Genomic DNA, 19,615 nt, shown 5'->3' on the forward strand with positions numbered 1-19,615 from the left:
TGGTGTTTATGGCACATTACTTACTGTATGCAAATCGGATGCTATTGATTGCTTACAAAAGACACAGTCACAGCAACACTTCACCGCAAAAATCCTGTGAGACGCTTTAACTCTTAAGACAGACATCCTGCCAAAGTGGCGGGGTGCTGTATCAAAGGCAAGGATTATTATTATTATTAATAATAATAATTAATAATAATAATAACAGCAGAGGTACCAGTGCTGCACAAGTCCCACGTATTGATTTATTTAAAAAAATGTATTTTTTTTTAAAAAAGAAAATCTGTTTGGAAAAATCGTGTGCTGAAACCTCACTGATTTTTTTTTGATGATGATGATGATGATGATGATGATGATCAAAAAAAAATCCCTGTAAAAGTTTTCTTACTCTCGAGTCCGGGCTGACAGTTTTACGCACAAGGGCTGGGAAATCATTTGAATATGACTGCATTTGGGGGAAATTCCTTTTGACGATCTCTTTTCTTGTGCAACGACGTGTGACGCCTCTCATCAACTCGATTCACCCCCTTCTTAAGGGCGATCCGAGAGAGAGGAGATCGCAGACCCAGAACACTTTTTTTTTCTCTCTCTCTTTCTCTCTTTCTCTCTCTCTCTCTGTCTCTCTCTCTCTCTCGAGATGTCAGGAATGAAACCTTCTTTCTCGGCATCGACTCCTATTTTGGACGTGGCTCCCTCCCTGATGGAAAAGTTGTGCCAGATTATGGACAGTCACGACGGGTCCTTGGGGTGGCGAGGACTGGGTAAGCGTTTGCAACATTATTATTATTATTTTTTTTTTAGCTGCAGCTTTTGCACCGACAGCTTCTTTTGGGGGCGTTTTGGCCACTGCGGTTGTTCCGATCTCACAGTGCACAAACCAAAAGCGTCTCCTAAATAAATGCGCTTCAGTCGCTGAGAGTGACACCAAAGTAACTCTCCCGTCTCTGTGCTCACAGATTTTTTTTTTCTTCCCCTTTGCACCCACCAGAGATTGTGTCGATATCATCGCACGGTGGCAGTCAGTGAATGACCCTTTGGGGCAGAACTGTTTTAATATTAAATAACTTGCACCCAGAGGTATCTATTTAGGTGATGATAAGTTAGGGTTAAATAACGATGCCCCCCCCCCCCTCCCCCCCGTGTGTGTATAGATGGGCTTTGACTAGGATTAGATTGCAGTCAACTCAGAAGGTGAAGTGCTTATAATAATAATAATAATCCTTGCATTTGATATCGCGCTCTTCACGTCGGGAGGACGTCCCAAAGCGCTTCACAGAACACACTGTAAAGTGAATTGACTGTATATTTGTGGGCGAACGCGGCAGCCAATTGCGCACAGCAATGTCCCACAAACAGTCGTAGATTGAAACTGACCAATTTAATTATTGTTTTTGGTTTTTGGAAGGATTATTATTGTATGGATGTACTGTAAAGATTTTGCGGTGGATTGCGATCTTGCTCAATCCCAACTATTTTTTACTGTGTGGAAAGGTCCGGGTCAGTGGAGTGGCAGAAGTTGGCAGAGGTGGAGGTGGGGTGAAGCTGTGGATGGATTTGAATGTGAGGAGCTTGAATTTGATCCGTTGGGGAAGCAGTATTGCTGGATCAACCTCTGGATTAAATGTAAAACAAGTACTCAGAGGTCATAGGATGTCAAGCTGGTGCAACAGGATATGAGAAGCCAACTTGAGGAAGCCCCCACCCACTCCCCGATTTCACCACAGCAATAGATCGCTCAGGCTCCTCAACCACAACAGTTTCATGCCCTGAAGATAGAAAATAGAGAGCATCAGATTGCTAAATTCCTCAGTTTGATCAATCAGAATACCCGGAACAGAAATACCTATTTTATGACATTTTTACAAAATTGGCCAGCTTTCTCTTAATTAATATATTATTATGCTGCATCTTAATAATCCTTACATTTATTATGCATTTGTCTACTGTCACTACACTCAACAGCAATTACCTGAAATGCATGGAGACATTTTGCAATAATGCAGCGCACCCCAGTACTGCTTTGGAGTGTCAGTGTAATCTGTGAGATCAAAATCCTGACATGAGGCTTGGATGCGCAATGTTCTGACATAGAAACAAGAGGACTACCAACTGGGCCAGGCCAGGGGCATTATTAATAAGCAGTTACAAGCTTTCTATCATACTCCCTAAGATGTAAAGTTTTGTTGTAGAGTTAAATTCCTAATGTAAGATAGTAATTCAGATACATGTTAATGGGACAAATGGTAACGTGATGCACAGATAGCATAAGAATAATGTGATTGTGTGTCAACCTGGCTCACTGGTAGCACTTTCGCCTCTGAATCAGAAGGTTCAAGCCCCACATCGGGACTTCGAATTACATAGTCTAAACTGATACTCCAATTCAGTGCTGAGGTGTGTTATTGTCGGAGGTGCAGTCCTTCGAATGCGACTTTAAAAACCGAGGTCTTATCTGCCTGTTCAGGTGGATGTTAAAGATCCCATGGCCCTGTTCAAAAAGAGAAAGAAGTTGCTCACGGGGTCCTGGCCAACAATTCCCCCAAATAAAATTGGTCACTCACTCCATGGCTTTTTGTGGGACAATCACTGTGCACAATTGGCTGCCGCTTTTCACCCACAAAATACACAGTCAATCCAATTTACAGTATATCCTGTGAAGACGTGATAAGGCGCTATATCAAATGCAAGAATTATTATTAATACATTATTATAATAATTGTGTAGATTGAATTGTTAGATGCCCCCTTATATTTTTCCTGTATCCAATAACAATGCATACTGGTTTTCAACAGCTGAACGGATCTCCACCGACTGGCTTGAGTTCAGAACCATTGAGCGGTTCGCGGAACAAGGGAAAAGTCGGACTGGGGAGTTGCTCTGGATGTGGGGACTCAAGAATAAAACAGTTGGTGATCTCCTGCAACTTCTTCATGATATGGATCAACAGAGAGCTATACATTTGTTCGTTCAGAAAGGTAAGATTGCGGCTTTTTATTTTACAAATGATCCAATTTCGCCCATAAAAAACAGTAAATTCACTTTACAATATATTCTGTGAAGCGCTTTGAGACCTCTCAATGATGTGATAAATCGCCATATCAAAAGCAAAGATTATTATTTATTAATAAAAATGTGCAAAATCAAACTCTGGAATCACATTCAGTATTATTGATGGTTTACTATTTTATCGAACAGGAAGTATTGCAGTTGAACTAATATTACTAATGAAGTGTCAGCTCTGACTCAGAATTAAACTCTGAAGGTTTTGTAGATGTGAAGGAAGTGTGACAAATGTCTGTTTAACAAGAAACAGAATGCAAAAGCAAATAAAAGCACTAAGCAGGCTGGAGATGTGCAAAACATGGCCAAACATGTAAAAAGCTTAATTCCCATGAGTTTGTAAATCTTGACCTGACTACCAACTAATCAGAATAAATAATAAATGGCTTTAAAATTGAGCACCATCAAAACGTGCAATGTGGGGAAACCACATGCACTGCACATCCTTCAATGCAGTGTGCTGTTTGTTGTTTTGTCCCTGCGCATAGTGTAGAGCTATCCCTAAAGCCTCACCTTCCTATTAAAGTACACACCATTTGTGAAACAAAGCTAACTATTCAAATGAATAGATCCCTGCATCTGTTGGTCTGTATTAATTCAATGTTTGAAGTGGATTATGCCCATTTTACGGTAAGTGATTCAGATTAAAATATGAAAATGTACATAGGTTTATTAATTTCTCTCTTTCGCTCTGTATTTATTCCCTGCAGATGTAAAACCCCGCTCTTTATTCACTTATGAAGATATTGCTCTGGCAACCAGGAATTTTCACCATGATTTTAAGATTGGGGAGGGAGCGTTTTCTGAGGTGTACAAAACAGTCATTCAGAACAAGATTTTTGCAGTAAAGGTCTTCCAACAGGTAAATTGGGATCTCTGAGGAGAAGTTTGAATGTTGGTCATGTGGAGGGGGGTTAATAGAATAGAGCCCAAATATAAGTCTGTGATTTAAAGAAAGAAAATTGTAACATGAAAGAAAAACAGGAAACAATCCATGTCAATATAAATGTCAATGTAAAGCATTGCGTACAGTGGAAGTGACATTACTTATAAGTATTGTCTGACTTTTTGCAGGAAGGAAGTGCTGAATGGAAAACGCAGTGGAAATGTTTCCTGTCAGAAATTGAAGTGTTACGTTTGTAAGTAACGCACAATTATTCCAATTATGTGTTTTGCATTTTATATGAATTTCTCGACACAAAATCTGCTAATTTAAATATGATCATAAATGGATAGTTGGCTGGGCTTCACAGCACAGCATGGAATGGCAGAGCCATTGCTAAGAAAACTAGCACAGAGTGAAATGAGGTGCTACTTCAGGAGAAAGAGATCAATCGGAAGGTGAGTTATCCTCACCTATTGTCAACACTTTCAAGTAGATGGTTGAAGAGCAAAGAAGCAAAGAAGCCGATTGTCTTCTGTACTGGAGAATGGATCTGAAAAAAACTAAAAGAGGGAACGACTAAAACTCTACACAAAAGCTTCTTGCTAAGGCCTACTGGGCATAAACACCCCCCGCAGCACTAACCAACAGAATCTAGTATGCACTATATGCGTGTCAGCCTGACTCAGTTGGCAGCACTCTTGCCTCTGAGTCAGAACATTGCGGGTTAAAGCTCCACATCAGGACTTGGAACTTATATAGTCTTGGCTGACACTCCAATGCAATGCTGGGCCATGCTGCATTGTTAAAAGTGCTGTCTTTCACATTAGATGTTAAACTGATGCCTATCTGCCCTTTCAGGTGGATGTTAAAGATCCCAATATTTTAAAAGAGAAGGGAGTTTCTCCCAGTGCCTGGCCAACTATCTGCCAAATAATAAAAGTTGGGCGTTCACTTTATGGTGACGTGATAAGGTGCTGAACCAAATGCAAGGATTATTATTGTTTGTGGGACATCGCTATGCATAAATTGGCTACCACTTTCTCCCACAAAATACACAGTCATTGCACTTTACAGTATATCCTGTGAAGCATTTTGAGATGTGAAAGGCACAATATCCGATATAAAGATTATTATTATTATGTGTTTAATTGTATTATGCACTATATGGACAGATGGAATTATAGGACCCTATTATTATGCAATTTAACAACAATGAAATTAAGAATTTTCATTTGTTGTTAATTAATATTTTATATAGTGCATGTTATATGGTGTGTATTGTGTTTCACTGAAACATCTCAAGGCATTTCATTGGTAACTGCTGTAAAATGAAGTGACTGTGTATTTTGTAGGCAAATTAGTGGACCTGTAATTCCCTGTGTGCACATATATTTGAACAATACTGTCCATCATAAAGCTGTGTATACACATGGTGAATATTAGACTGTTATACATACTGGAAAGCCACAAATTCAAACTAGGGTTCGTGCTGAGTTAGCTCATCTCAGCCAGGCTGGAAGTGATAAATGATGTTTATGCTCTTGCTGATTCTGCTTTTAATTTCAGCTTGACATTTCTGAACTTTCATTTTTGAATTCTATACCAAGGTTTCATCATCCCAATATTCTTGAACTGGCTGGGTATTGTTCAGAGAATGACAAGTACTGTTTGGCATACAATTACATGAAGAATGGATCCCTCCTGGACAGGCTGAATTGTTTGGTAAGACAGCAACCACGTATGGTCGTCATGAATAAAGTATGTTTGTTATAAGACAAAGATCAAAACATGCTCTGCTGCCTCCTGAAGCATAAAAATGGAGAATCCAGGACATGGGAATTATATGAAATCTATAATTACATGTAATCTACGTAATTCTATATTAAGAAATATACATCCAAAATATAGAATCATATAATTTTTGCAGCATAGAAGGTCATTCAGCCTACACTGACTCTCTGAAAGAGTTATCCATTTAGTCCTATTCCCCTGCCCATTGCATATTCTCCTTTATATTTAAAATATTTATTTTATTTCCACTTCAACCACTGGTCCCAATACTTTTTTTTACAATAACCTTGTATTTATACCATTTATTTACTGGCCAGTGAAAAATAGATTGGTCCAATTTAACACACCTCATTTAACTGAGGAAAGGTGCCTGTACCTAGGTGCTTGTGGAATTGTACTCAGCAGTTAACTTTACTACTGTTGTAAGTAGAACAGAGAGTTTGTAAATGTGAATCAATGTTCAAATACAAGATATTTGGAATCAGAGACCTCTAGAAGTTTACAACACAGAAGAAGGCCTTTCGGCCCACCATGTCTGTGCTTTCTCTTTTAAAGAGCAATTGTTTCAGTCTAATTTACCTGCCCTTTTCACCATTCCCCTTTATAATGTACACTGAACAATAGTTCTATGCTCGGAAAAATTTCAATGACAAATCAAGGGTGGTTTTGTGTGGTAATCCTGATCCCTAATCCCTGACTGTTCAGTGCACTGGGATGTCCTTCTGATGGGAAAAGGTGCTTTACAAATGTGATTTTGTATTGTATTATATAATCAAAGCAGCCAGAGTGGCTAAAATATTGGATTAAATCTGATGGCATTGCTGCACTGAAATTATCTTCACCATGTTTGTGAACAAATGTAAACATAGCATTGTGCTGTTGTAAGGAGGAAGCAGGCAAGACACATTTATTTGCTTTGCACAAAAATGTACTTGAAATTCTGGCAATTCCGACTACATTTATGTTGCAAAGCAAATCAATTCTGTGCAGCGTTTGTCCATACTGTTATTTGAAGGAGGTCAGTTAGACATTACAAAACAACCAAACTGATATATTTTCATTGCAGGGTCATACTGCACCCCTTGCTTGGTCAATCCGGCTCCAGATTATCACGGGACTAGCAAGAGCTATACAGTATTTGCACACAGCGCAGCCTTGCACAGTCATTTGTGGAAACATTACAAGGTAACAGAAGTTCTACCATCTTTCAGAGATTATAGAGATCATTCAGCCAGTTGCGCAGGGGGACACTATGTAAGCAGTTAAACTAATCCCTATTGATTTAACATTTCCAGTGCGCTTGTTACATCCACAAGTGAAGTGAATATGTACTTTCATTGCTGCATTGTGAGTGCAATTAATGGACTTTCATATCTTTCAAAGTGGTAGTCTTCATATCAAACCACACAACTCAATCAGTTGCACATTGGTCTTAGGATTTGAATCCCAATGGCTTCAACCAGTCCTTCATCCTTTTCAAATTGATAGAATGAATACCTTGACTGAAGCCCATCCTACTGGAGGCCTGGGCTGGGGAGGGGAGAGGTTCTAAGAAGATACAAGTAGAAAAAATCCATGCAAGTCTGCAGTAATCAAAGACATTTTGGATTCTTAATCATCCTGGCTGGTTTATTAATGAGACATGTTTTTTTTGTGCTTTGGAGACTAAACAGTTGGACCTTTTCCATTCCTGTGTTCCTATTAATTTAGTTTGTCACAATGGGAGCAGGGATGCATTATTAAAAAAAACTTTAAAGCATTGATCTATAAATCATTTTTAAGTTTCCATCCTATAACACAAATGGGATTCAATCAATCAAGTAGTTCAATAATTCCCCCAAAAATATAAAAGTAAAAATTAGGTGCTCAATAAACTCTACTGCTCAGCCATTCCTTCTTTGTTAGAATAAGAAACCTGTTTCCTCCCAGTGCGCAGCAGTGGTGCTCACAGTCAGGTCTTGTCAGGTCCACTGATACAATCAATCTGGCTCAATTGGTAGCACCTCTGCTGCAAATTTGCTGCTGTGTTCGCACACAATCAAATCACTTCATAATATATTCTGTGAGAACGCTTTGAAACGTGGCATAAGATGCTATATCAAATGCAAGGATTTTAATTCTTATTATAATTACAGCGCAAACGTGCTGCTCGATGAGGAGCTTCAACCCAAGCTGTCTGACTTTGGGTTGGCCTGTCTGAGGCCACACTCTGTCAATCAGAATCACACAATCAGCATGGATGTTAGGACCTCCAGGATCATAGGATATCTACCTGAGGAGTACCTACGCCATGGGAAACTTTCCACCAAAGTGGACGTCTACAGCTTTGGGGTGGTAAGTTTAAACCTTTGTAAATGAAAGGCTCTGAGAAGTGATATGCAGCTTTAACAACATGTAGATTAAAAGTAAGGTCAGTTGTCGGAACAGAATCTGTCAGCTACTATAATTATCAGGCAGTCTGGATCACTGAAGGATAGGTTCCCAGCAAGTGAAGGTAAAGAAAGAATTATTTCTAGCGAACAAAAATAAACCTGCTCCCAACTTTAAAATAATATTTGTCTAGAAAATGTTCATATGTACTCATTCGTAATCACACATTCCACCCACTGAAAATAGTTGTAGTCTTGTGCAATCTGGTTTGACATTTTGTGTACAAAATTCTGGGTTATTTTTTGTATAAAAAGATATTCTAAGCAAATGTGTGGTCCTGTACTTTCCCCTAACTAAATCTATGTGGAGTGCTATAGCTCAGTGGTTAAAGCACTCGTCTCGCAAGCTAGACCTGGGTTCTATTCCTGGCAGGGTGAAATGTCGGGCAGGTTCCCTTACTCCACACGTCTCTGTTTACCGAGCAGTAAATAGGAACCCAGTTGTTAGTGATTGGCGGATCGCTTTTCCGGGTATAATAATCCCTCAAAAAAGACAATAATAATTTGGTGACTCAATCCACGGCTGTTTGTGGGACACTGCTGTACGTAATTAACTGTTGCGTTTCGCCCACAAATATAGTCAGTTCACTTTACAGTATATTCTGTGAAGCGCTTTGTGACTTCTAGAAGACATGAAAAGTGCTATATAAAATGCAAGGGTTATTATTATGTTTATTTTACAAACTTTAAAAGATTGTTGAGCAGCTCAAAGGGTTAATGAAAAGCAGGCCGTTTCTATTTGAAACGTTTGAAGATAAAAAGCAAGGTTACAAGGTTACGTTCTTAAGTTGATTCTCTGTAGACAGTGAGATTTTTGGGGGTCAGCCAAGTGTCTGATACATGTGGAAACCCATCAGCATGCCTAAGAATATCCAAACCAGACTGAGATTTCCATTCAACCCACCTACACATCCCAGAAATAGATTGTTGGAATGGAATGTGCACTCTCTCCCTGGAGGGACACATCCTGCTTACCTAATTCTGGAAAGTATTAGGCGCAGGTTGGCAAGAGCCAAGGCTTGAGGACCCCAGAGTGTGCATTGGGGCACTGCTGGATTCTAACCAGCTAAAACTGCATAGCTTGCTATTGATATTGCTGTATGACAAACTTTCCCGCTGCTTGTCCAGCTTGGGCCTCCCTATTCTACTCATTAGGGTTTTGGCTTGCAGAGATACATCAGCAGGGATGACTTCATGCCTCCAATCCATTGGTACAGTTAGTTCCTGTCCACAGACTAACTGTCCCATTGGCAATGATGAATTACAGCATCTGTCCATTAATGTGCAATAGATTCTTCTACTCGGGAGAATAGGATTATTTTAAAAATCTGTGTCATTGTGCCAGTAAATACTTAAAGGACAGATATAAATACAATAGAATCTGGGGCAAAAAGAGGATGTAGACAGAAAGGCATTTCAAAACATTGCAAAATCTTTAGCAACACAAATGCGTAGATCATAGGATGTGACATTGGTGACAACAAGATGACCCGAAAGTCAGCTTTTTATGGCTTCTCACATGGCGGCTGGTGTTTTTGGAGCTCCAATGGAGCCGGTACACCTATTTAGAGTTTGGGGGTAAATAAATGCTATGGTCCACACTACAAAGTGAACCCATCTTATAACAAAGCGCATCATAATGGATTTCTACTGCAGTTGTTGGCAGATATTGCTTGCCCTGGGGAGTCTGGGGCAAAAAACAAAACAAAATTAGGAGTTTAATCTGAAAAAAAATCCTTACATTTTATACAGTACCTTTCATGTCAGGAGGAGATCTCAAAGCATTTCACAGAATACACTGTAAAGTGAAGTGACTGTATATTTTTCGGGCCAACAAAAAGGTTTTTTATAAACCAAAGATTTTGAATGTCAGGTTTCTTCTTGAATGTGACATTCAAAATGTCAGTCATCTTTAGAATTAATTTAATTCTGCTATCAATTCACAAATCAACCGGAATGTGAAGACATATCCAAACTGTGCACACTTAAGTGTAACACAAGATAAATAATTATACTGCGAGACTCTCTCAGGAAGTGACTGCTGATCACATCTGATTTGAACTATCGATTCTGCTCTTTCAGACAGTCACAAAACCCCACAGGGAAGATGTTTTATAGAATAGCAATTTGTTCTCTTAATTTTCCAACGGATTTAGTGTTGCATGTCTGCATTTTTTCCCTTTTCACCTCAGATTTGAGGCCACTTCTTCCTTGAGGTTGAGTTCAGTGATTCTGACATGACCACACTAAAAGGCAGACCTACTTAAAGGAGAAGCCAATGTGAGGTTTAATGCGACTGCAGACAGCTTGCAATAAGGGCTTGTGGGTTCCAAAGAAGAAGTTGCAGACGCACATATTCAGCACCAAAAAACATACTTAACCAAAAAAACAAAAGGATTTAATGATGGGGAAGTACTTTATGGGTGAATAATTACAAGGGAATATTATTAGAGCCGAGACTTTGGAGTCCAAAGGGCTATTTCAATTTCCCATGAGCAGGCTGATGCTTTGAAGCACACAGAAGTTTTATTAGCAACATGCAGAAATTAACGTCAGTGGCAATCTATTTGCAAGCTAATTTTAATGTTAATGAGGTGTATTGCATTTTTGGATAGCTCGGGTCCACAGGACACTGGCGCAAGAAGCGAAACTGAATTATACTGGTGGGGGGGAGGCACATCATAGAAACAGGAGTAGGCCATTCAGTGTCATTACTAGGTTTCTTGGTGATGATGCGTAGATTTAAGGTTCGTCATTATGAGGTCCATAACTATAGACTCCTTTATACCAGCAGACAAATATTGTCTTGATGTTATGACTGTATACATCAGACTGCTGAATCAAATGAATTTAATTTCTCTCCACTGTAGTGTACAGATTGTATCTTGCATTGAGATACAGATGAACTTTAACCCATCACTTGAACTCAAAAATTGTAATACTGTACCACAGGTATAGCCTTTTGCACTACAATCTTTAGCAATACTTTAGTAATTCTGCTGTGCCTTATTTTTGTTTATCCAGGTTATGTTGGAAATTTTAACAGGAAAAAGAGTTGTGCTGCACACTCCAAAAGCAGTTTTTCTGGTGAGTTTTCTTAAAATATCTGACAGATTTGAAAGTTATTGTGATGCAAAAAGACGTCAAATTCACAATTTCTTTCAAAAAAAACAAAAAAATTCCCATTTTATTTTCTGCTTCACAGAGAAATCTGGTTGTGGAAACCGCAGAGAAAAGTGGTGGTGTTGAAAGTTGTCTGGCATTGTTGGACCAAAGTGCAGGCATCTGGCCACACAGTATATCCCTTCCTTTGTTGAACCTTGCTGTTCAATGCTCTGCATCTCATGTTAAAATCAGGCCCCAAATGGCACAGGTAAGCCCAGCTTAATTTCATCAATACAATCCTTGTGGTCTTATTTGTTTTCAAGCCTCCCCCATTCCTCCTTTTTTTCCCGCACAAACTCCCACACGTCCAGGTCCTTCTCTAACCCGCTCATACCCCATTTTATCCGCCCCATCCCTCGGCTATCTGGAGCCTTCTGTGCATTTCCCGACCATTCACTGCACATGATTGATGTCAGTGCAGTGAGTGGTCGGGGAATGCACAGAAGTATGCCCAAACTCACCCACTATGCCCGAACCTCTGGAACTCCCTGCCTCAGTCTCTCCATCTTGCCTCCTCTTTACCCATCTTCAAATCGCATCTGAAGAGTTTCCTCTTTGACTGTACCCATAATTACGTTCCCTTTCCCCTGCTTGGTGTCAAACTACGCCATTGTTCAGTGCTCGGAGAAGCTACACCTCGTGAAGGATGCTAAAAGAACGCAAGTTGTTGTTTTGAATCATTTTATTTAGATCTCTTGTTAAAAAAAAACTGGGTTAATGCAATGTGCATTGCCCAAGTTGGTTGAAATTCAGGATTCTTTTGAATCGTTTTCCATTAAAGTAATTTGTCTAACCTCAGCTCACAATTAAACAGAACACTAAAGCAGCCTGACACAAGTGCTGTAATTCATGATTGAAAGGGCCACTGTAGCACTTCATTAAATGTTAATTAATTAAACATTAGCAGGCCTAATTGTTTGTTCATCTTGTCACCCAACTAGGAGTTTCTAATATAAATATGATGAAGGGAGTCACAAGACTGCTTGTGTGAAAACTGCCAAGTATCTGACTATATTATAAAAAGCTTAGTACTGTAATCTAGATAACTAAAGAATTAAGTAGAATTTACAACACTGTTGAGCTTTAAGTGTGGAAAACTGCGGAACTTGCATTGTTATACTGCCTTATCACAACAACAACTTGCACTTATATAGCGCCCTCCTTGCAGGGTAGTGTCTCAGAATGTTCAAATATTACATTGAAATATCTCAAAGTGCTTCATACTGTACTACTTATATCAAGTCATTTTTGTAGCAAAAGTCATTTTGCACACAGCATGAACTGTGATAGAATTAATGTGACTCACCATGAGGTGAATGATCTCAATTTCTCAGGAGGATTGTTCACCAGGACCCAGGGAGAAACTGCCCTCTCTTTTCAAATACTATCAATGGATCTTTAAACATCCACCTCAAGAACTGACAGACCAGTCCTTGGTTTCATGTGTACTCCTAAGAACAGTATCTGCAACAATGTAGTGCTCCCCGAGTACTGCACTGGAACAGCCATCTTGAGCATGAACTCAAGTCCTAATGTAGGACTTGAACCCAGAGGAGAGTGAGTGTAAGCAGTAGAGTGAAACTAGTGCACTCTTTTGCATAGACAAAAAAATCCTTAGACAATACATTTACAACAACAACAACAACAACAAGATTCCATTTATAGAGCGCCTTTCACGTCAGGAGGACGTCCCAAGGCGCTGCACAGTTGGGTCATGACCCGGCACATTTATATAGTGCCTTTCATGTTGAAAGGATGTCTCAAAGTGCTTAATAATGCTGATTGACTTCCCTGAGTTGGGGGGTAGGAAAGGGAAAGCTAAGTATAGAGACTTGTTGGCTGGAATTCCAGTGATATTAAACCTTGTGGTATTGGTGATAGGGTCTCTAAAGATTTCCCCATCCTTTGCTAAACAGCCTACATGTAATGCCAACAGGAATTCTAGCCCAATTGTTTTTAAATCAGAGATAATCAGCTATGAAGACACTATAGTTTCTCTTGTAAGCACTACAACTGCAAATAACAAAGGAGGAAGCATTAGGATAGAGGTGAGGGGTCAGCAAATTGGGAAAAGAATGGAACTAGTAGAAATGAAAAATTAAACAATTAAATGAAACCAGGCAATCACGAGAGATAGAAGGCTTCTTTATATTTATTATCAAACTGATTTATTTTGTAACAGGTATTTAAAGTGCTTTAAGATCAGAGTAAAAAGATTTTTCAATTTGGAAAAAAGTATTGAGTAACTGCCAATTCCAGTTTTTCCTCACAAGAACAATTGATGCATTCTATTTAATAGTAGCAGATCTGACAGCAATTCAGAATAATCACATAATGGTACAGGAAAAAAGAACAGGTAAATTAATTGCTATTTGCCAGGGTCTATTCAGTATACATAATTTGTCATTATATGATCATAACTACCTTATCGGGTACTACTGCAGATACCTTATCTTTCAACTGCTGAAGCAGGAATGCATTTTTAAATCCTTATTTATTTGAAGATACATTCATCATTTGCCTGAATATGTGTATTTTCAACTATTATTCAAATATAGTCTACTTTTCTGACCTGGCTTGTTCAGTTGGTAGTATTCTTATCTCTGAGTCAGGCACTTGTGGATTCAAATGTTTAAACTCTTGAACTCACTTTAAACTCACAGTCTAGGCTGACACTCCAATACAGTGCTTGGGGTGTGCTGACTTATTGGAGGTGCCATCTTTCGGATGAGACGTTGAACCAAGGTCCCGTTTGCCTGTTCAAGTGGACATTAAAAATCCAATGCACTATTCAAAAAGAGAAGAAAGTTTATACTGGTGTTCTGGCCAACAATTGATCACTCATTCCATGGCTGTTTGTGAGACATTGCTATGCACAGATTGGCTGCTGGTTTTCCTTCAAATACACAATCACTACACTTCACAGTAAAATCCTGTGAAGTGATTTGATATTCCTTGACAAAGTGACAAAGCACTGTATCAAATCCAAGGATTGATATTATTATATTGTAACAATGTATTATGTGCATTTAAAATTGTATGTCAAAATTTAACTTTATTTGTTCAGATTTTGGGCTTATTGGAGCCCTTACAGCATGTTGAAGAATTCCAGAGTGACTGTCCTCACTCACTAAAATCCTATGAGCCCATCGCTGAGTCCAATGCCCAGCAGCACAGCATCCCTGTGGAAGATGATGAGATCCTGTGTTTTCCTCCAATCTTTGAAACTGGCGCTACCGAGGCATGTTACTGTCACAGTCCTAGTTGGTCTAAGGGAAAACCACTAAAGACTCCTTACGAATGTAGTCAATCTGAGGTCACTTTTATAGGTAGCGAAAATAAGTACAGAGATTTTGGAAGTCACATGGTCATCAGCGAGTTACCACAGGCAAGTCACCAAATGTCAAATTGGAGAACTGGCATCCAAGGGTTTCAAACCTCAGGAACCAGCAACAAACCCAAGGATGGTGACTTCTCGACCCATAACCAGCCGGCAGAATGCAGCTGTGGCTCACTGGAGCTTTGGAGCGTATGTGAGGAATGCATAGCGAATGGTTTGATGGACAGACCCACTCCACTGTGTGAACCGCTGATTAAAAACACAAGAGGTAAATCACAGGATCACTATAATCAATGTGATTTGCTGTCACACCATTGTTTAATCCCCAATATTCTCGTTCAGAATATTTAATTCTCTGCCTTGCAATTACTGCAGATAAAGATTACATCCACTACTGGTATCCTAAGATCTGAAATTGCATTTCTTAAAACTTGTAGTTTTACATTTTAAATCAATAATTGGATTTTACGCACAGGTTTGTAAACTTGGTGTGATTTTACTGACAACAGTGAATACTTGTGTATATTTTTCTCCTCTCTTTCCCTTCTGAAGGTCTTTGCCTCCTTTTTTTCTTCTATCAGATTACAAGGTCATTCATTAGGCACCAGTTCCTTTCCTCATCCAAATGGCCTTTATTCATTTGTAACCTTAGACAGTAAGTGTTAGGCTATTTGGGAAGGCACCACATTCCAGGAAGCACTGCACTATGCAGGATGCATCTCAGTCAAGATTGATTCTGTCCTCACCTGACCCCCATACATACACACCATACATACATCATAAAACATAAAAGTTATTTCTTTCACCAGATTTTTGCATCAGTAGGTGGGACAAACATCTTTGCACTTATTAAAATGTCAGCACTTGTGAGCAGTAAGGCACATCCATGTAAGTTCTGCACTCAAGCTCTTGATAATGTTCCGTTATTTGCAGTTTTTAACTGTGTCCTATCCTTTTGAAATCAAAATGGAAATCGGTTTCTTTTACATTCTGAAACAGTCGCTGGAAACACTCAGCAGGTCAGGCAGCATCTCCCAGCGACTTCTCTTTTTATTTCAGATTTCCAGCATCTGTAGTATTTTTTGGTTTGTTCCTTTACATTCTTTCTCTTTTGTATTTTCTGTAAATAGTATGTCTCTCGGCATTGTGTAATGTGGCATATGGGATCTCTCAATTTAGGGAACCAGTTATTGGATCCTGAAAGAGTTGAAATCGTTGAAAACCAACCGAAATTATGACTCAAGGAGAAAATTGCGCTTTACAACAAAGCGTTCTGAAGAGCAAAGAGTTATTTTTGAGTTAGGAAGGTAGGTGAAGCTATCTTTACATATTAAAAAAATCATTAATATTAAAAGACTCCATTCCCTTTTCCCAGTTCCTCTGCCTCTGCCGCATCTGCTCTGACGATGCCACTTTTCACACCAGAGCAACCGAAATTCCTCCTTTTTCCATCAGACAAGGATTCCCATCCACTGTAGAAGGCAGAGCTCTTGACCGTGTCCGCCCTATTTCCCGCACCTCTGTCCTCATGCCATTCCACTCTCCCCAGAACCATGAGAGGGTCCCCCTTGTCCTTACCTTCCACCCCACCAGCTTCAACATCCAATAAATAATTTGCCGCGATTTCCGGTACCTCCAGCATGATCCAACCACCAAACATATCTTTCTCTCCCCTCCCCTCTCAGTGTTCCGAACGGCCTGTTCCCTTTGTGGCTCCCTGGTTCATTCCTCCATCACCACCAACAGTTGTTCTCCTCCTCTGCACTTTCCCATGCCAACGCAGGGGATACAATACCTGCCCTTTCACCTCCTCCCATATCACTATCCCTGGCCCCAAACACAGTTTTCAAGTGAGACAGCAATTTACATGTAGTACCACCAATGTAGTTTACAGCATTCGCTGCTCACAATGAGGTCTCCAATACATTGGGGAGACCAAACACAGATTAGATTGGATGACCGATTTGTCGAACACCTCTGTTCTGTCCCCAAGCACAACCCATTTTCTCCTTTGTCTTCCTTGTCCTGCCTTCCACCTCTCTGTTAGGCCTTAAAAGCCTCTCCCTCCCAACATGCCCAAGTTCTGACGAAGGATCGTGGACCCAAAACATTGGCTTTTCTTTCTCCATAGATGCCGCCTGACCTGCTGAGTGTTCCCAGCGACTTCTGCTTTTGTTTCATTAATATGATTAAAATTTAGAAATGGGGCAAGGGGAACCGAGAAATCATTTGTTGCAGCAAGGTGCTGTTAAAGTGAAAGCTTTCTGTATGGTTGCACCTCCACATACCTCAAGTTCCTGATCGTAGCGATTGAATCAGTGGATATTGCCAAGCAGAAAGAAAGAGCAAGACTTATAATAATAATCCTTACATTTGATATAGCGCCTTATCTTGTGTTCAAGGTGTCTCAAAGCGCTTCACAGAAAATACTGTAAAGTGAATTGACTATATATTTGGTATCCTCTTGTGGGGAGGTGAGGGGGTGGTGTTGTGTAACTGGCTTTGAGATTCCCTCCTGACGTGAAACACACAATATAAATGTAAAAACAAAAACAGAGGTTCCTGGGAACACTCAGTAGGTCAGGCAGCATCTATGGAGAAAGAAAAGTGAGTCAACGTTTCGGGTCCATGACCCTTTGTCAGAACTGAATAGTATATAAATGTAAGTTGTAACTACTAGAAGAAGGGGCTCAACCCGTTGGGCTATGTGTGATCTGGGCAACATCTAAAGAGAGGAAAAAAGCACTTAATGGAAGTGGTGGAATCGCCTTTAACTCTTTAAATGTTTGACACCAACAGAGACTGTGTATAAATAACCCTTTCGCATTAGTCTGATATTTGAAGATGAATCAACAGCAGTAAATACCCATCAAGTGAGTTCTGTTAATCTAAATATCTTATTCCATAGGTTGGCAGCCTCAGCATGCAGTGAGAAAAAACAAGAACAGATGTCACTTCCTAGTCATAAAGATATTAAAAAGAATGTCTTAGTGACCTAGCCAACTACCCCCAAAATAAAATTGATCATTCACTGCAGGGCTATTTGTGGGACATTGCTGTCCGCAAATAGGCTGCTGCTTGTGCCCACGAGGTGCACAGTCACTCCACTTTGCAGTATATCCTGTTAAGTACTTTGAGACGTGATGCTCCTGGTGTAATGCATCAACAATTAGGTTTATGTGCATGACGCATGTAAGTGATCACTTTGGATACGTTTGTGGGAAGGTGGAAACATGATGACAATGAAAACCAATGTATATTCATTGAATACATGGAGAACCCTTGGGTTCAGACTGAAATCAGTAACTGAAATCCCTTACTAGAACATATACACATGTAGGAGCAGGAGTAGGCCATTTGGCCCTTCGAGCCTGCCCCACCATTCAATCATGGCTAATCTTCTAATCTAACTCCAGCTAATAACCTAATAATAATAATAATAATAAATAATAATGCCTTATCCCCATTCCCTTAATCCCTTTTGCAATAAGAAATCTATCTCAGTCTGGAATATGTTCAGGGACTGAGCGTCAACAGTCCTTTGAGGTAGCGAGTTTCATACATTCACCACCCTTTGAGTGAAGAAGTTCTTCCTCAACTCAGTGCGAAAGGGCTGGCCTCTGATTTTAAGGTTGTGACCCCTGGTTTTAGTTTCTCCATCCAGGGGAAACAATCTCCCACTATCTACTCTATCATGCCCTTTGATGATCTTATAGGTTTCGATAAGATCCCCTCTAATTCTTCTATATTCTAGAGTATACATGTATAAAATGCATAATTTTAAGATAATGTATGTGTATTTATGTTACTATTCAAATAAAACCAATGTACAGATGATCATCATTCTAAACTAATATTTATTTGTGCCATCATTGTCCATTTCTTACAGGGAGTACATATGGCAAGAGAATATGTTGTCATTATGTATAATCAATCTCCCCTTCCTGTCCCCATAGTGCAGTATGTTAAGCCAGTGTCCAATGTTTTATGGTGACTAATCTGACCTCGAAATAAGAAATCGATCATTCATTTCATGGCTGCTCGTGGGACATTCTGTGTGCAAATTGGCTGCACGTTGGCCCAAAAATAGTCACCATATTTCATGAAGTACTTTCAAATGTCTTGTGAGAAGGTTCTTCAAATGCAAGAATTATGATATAATAATCCTAATAATCCTTGCCTTTTGGTAGAGTGCCTTTTATGTCAAAAGGATGTCTCAAAGCACTTCAGTCTCATTTACATGCTTCCTATTGGTGATGTCATCAGCATACTTGGGGTCAACTTCCATGTGTAGCCAGATGACACCCAAATCTACTTCTCCCCCAGGTTCACCGATGTTCTGTCCTCTTGCTTGTCAGACATCAAGGCCTGGATGAGCAACAACGTTTTGCAGTGGAATGTAGATAAGACAGAAGCCAAACTCCTTGGCTCCCTTCAACGTCTTCTCATTGCAGCTCCGAGCTGCTTAACTTCCCCATCCTATCGATCAAACTCCTTGGTCCCCCCCTGCTCCATCGGCAGCTCTTCTTCCAGCCACTAAGCCCCGAAACGATGGAACTCAATCCCTCCACCTTGCCCGTCTTCAGATCACACCTTCCTCTTTGAGTGTCTACGGTCACCTCCCACCCTATCCACGGTTTGGGGTCAAGATCCGCCACTGTTAAGCGCTTTGAGACACTACCCTGTGTGAAAGGCACTATATAAATATAAATTGTGTTGCTAAGATTGGGAACCTACTGAGCATGTCCCAGGGGTTTCTAAACCCTTTTCACATCCTTTCCAGCTCCTGGCTGCCTTAGGGGATGACCCAACCTGACACACTCATTATTATCAACTGTTATCAATTATTATTATTATCAATATTTGTTACATGGGGGTGGGAAGGGAGAGGGGCAGTATTGCCAGAAATTAAAATAGTTTGTAGCTCAAAGTCAACCAAATACT

The 19,615-nt window shown here is 39.9% G+C and overlaps 1 protein-coding gene across 1 annotated transcript; it reads left to right on the forward strand.

Moving 5' to 3' along the window:
* Positions 1–637: 637 nt before the first annotated feature.
* On the forward strand, positions 638–15,948 carry irak3 (interleukin-1 receptor-associated kinase 3). Its single transcript, XM_007904992.2, is given in 11 exon segments — positions 638–761; positions 2,793–2,975; positions 3,771–3,922; positions 4,135–4,199; positions 5,554–5,668; positions 6,804–6,922; positions 7,873–8,071; positions 11,191–11,253; positions 11,372–11,539; positions 14,399–14,939; positions 15,851–15,948. Coding segments are annotated over 11 exon segments (1,827 nt in total).
* The last annotated feature ends 3,667 nt before the right edge of the window (positions 15,949–19,615 follow it).

Source organism: Callorhinchus milii, unplaced genomic scaffold (genome assembly GCF_018977255.1).
Source record: "Callorhinchus milii isolate IMCB2004 unplaced genomic scaffold, IMCB_Cmil_1.0 Scaffold5, whole genome shotgun sequence".
In the NCBI taxonomy this organism is placed as follows: domain Eukaryota; kingdom Metazoa; phylum Chordata; class Chondrichthyes; order Chimaeriformes; family Callorhinchidae; genus Callorhinchus; species Callorhinchus milii.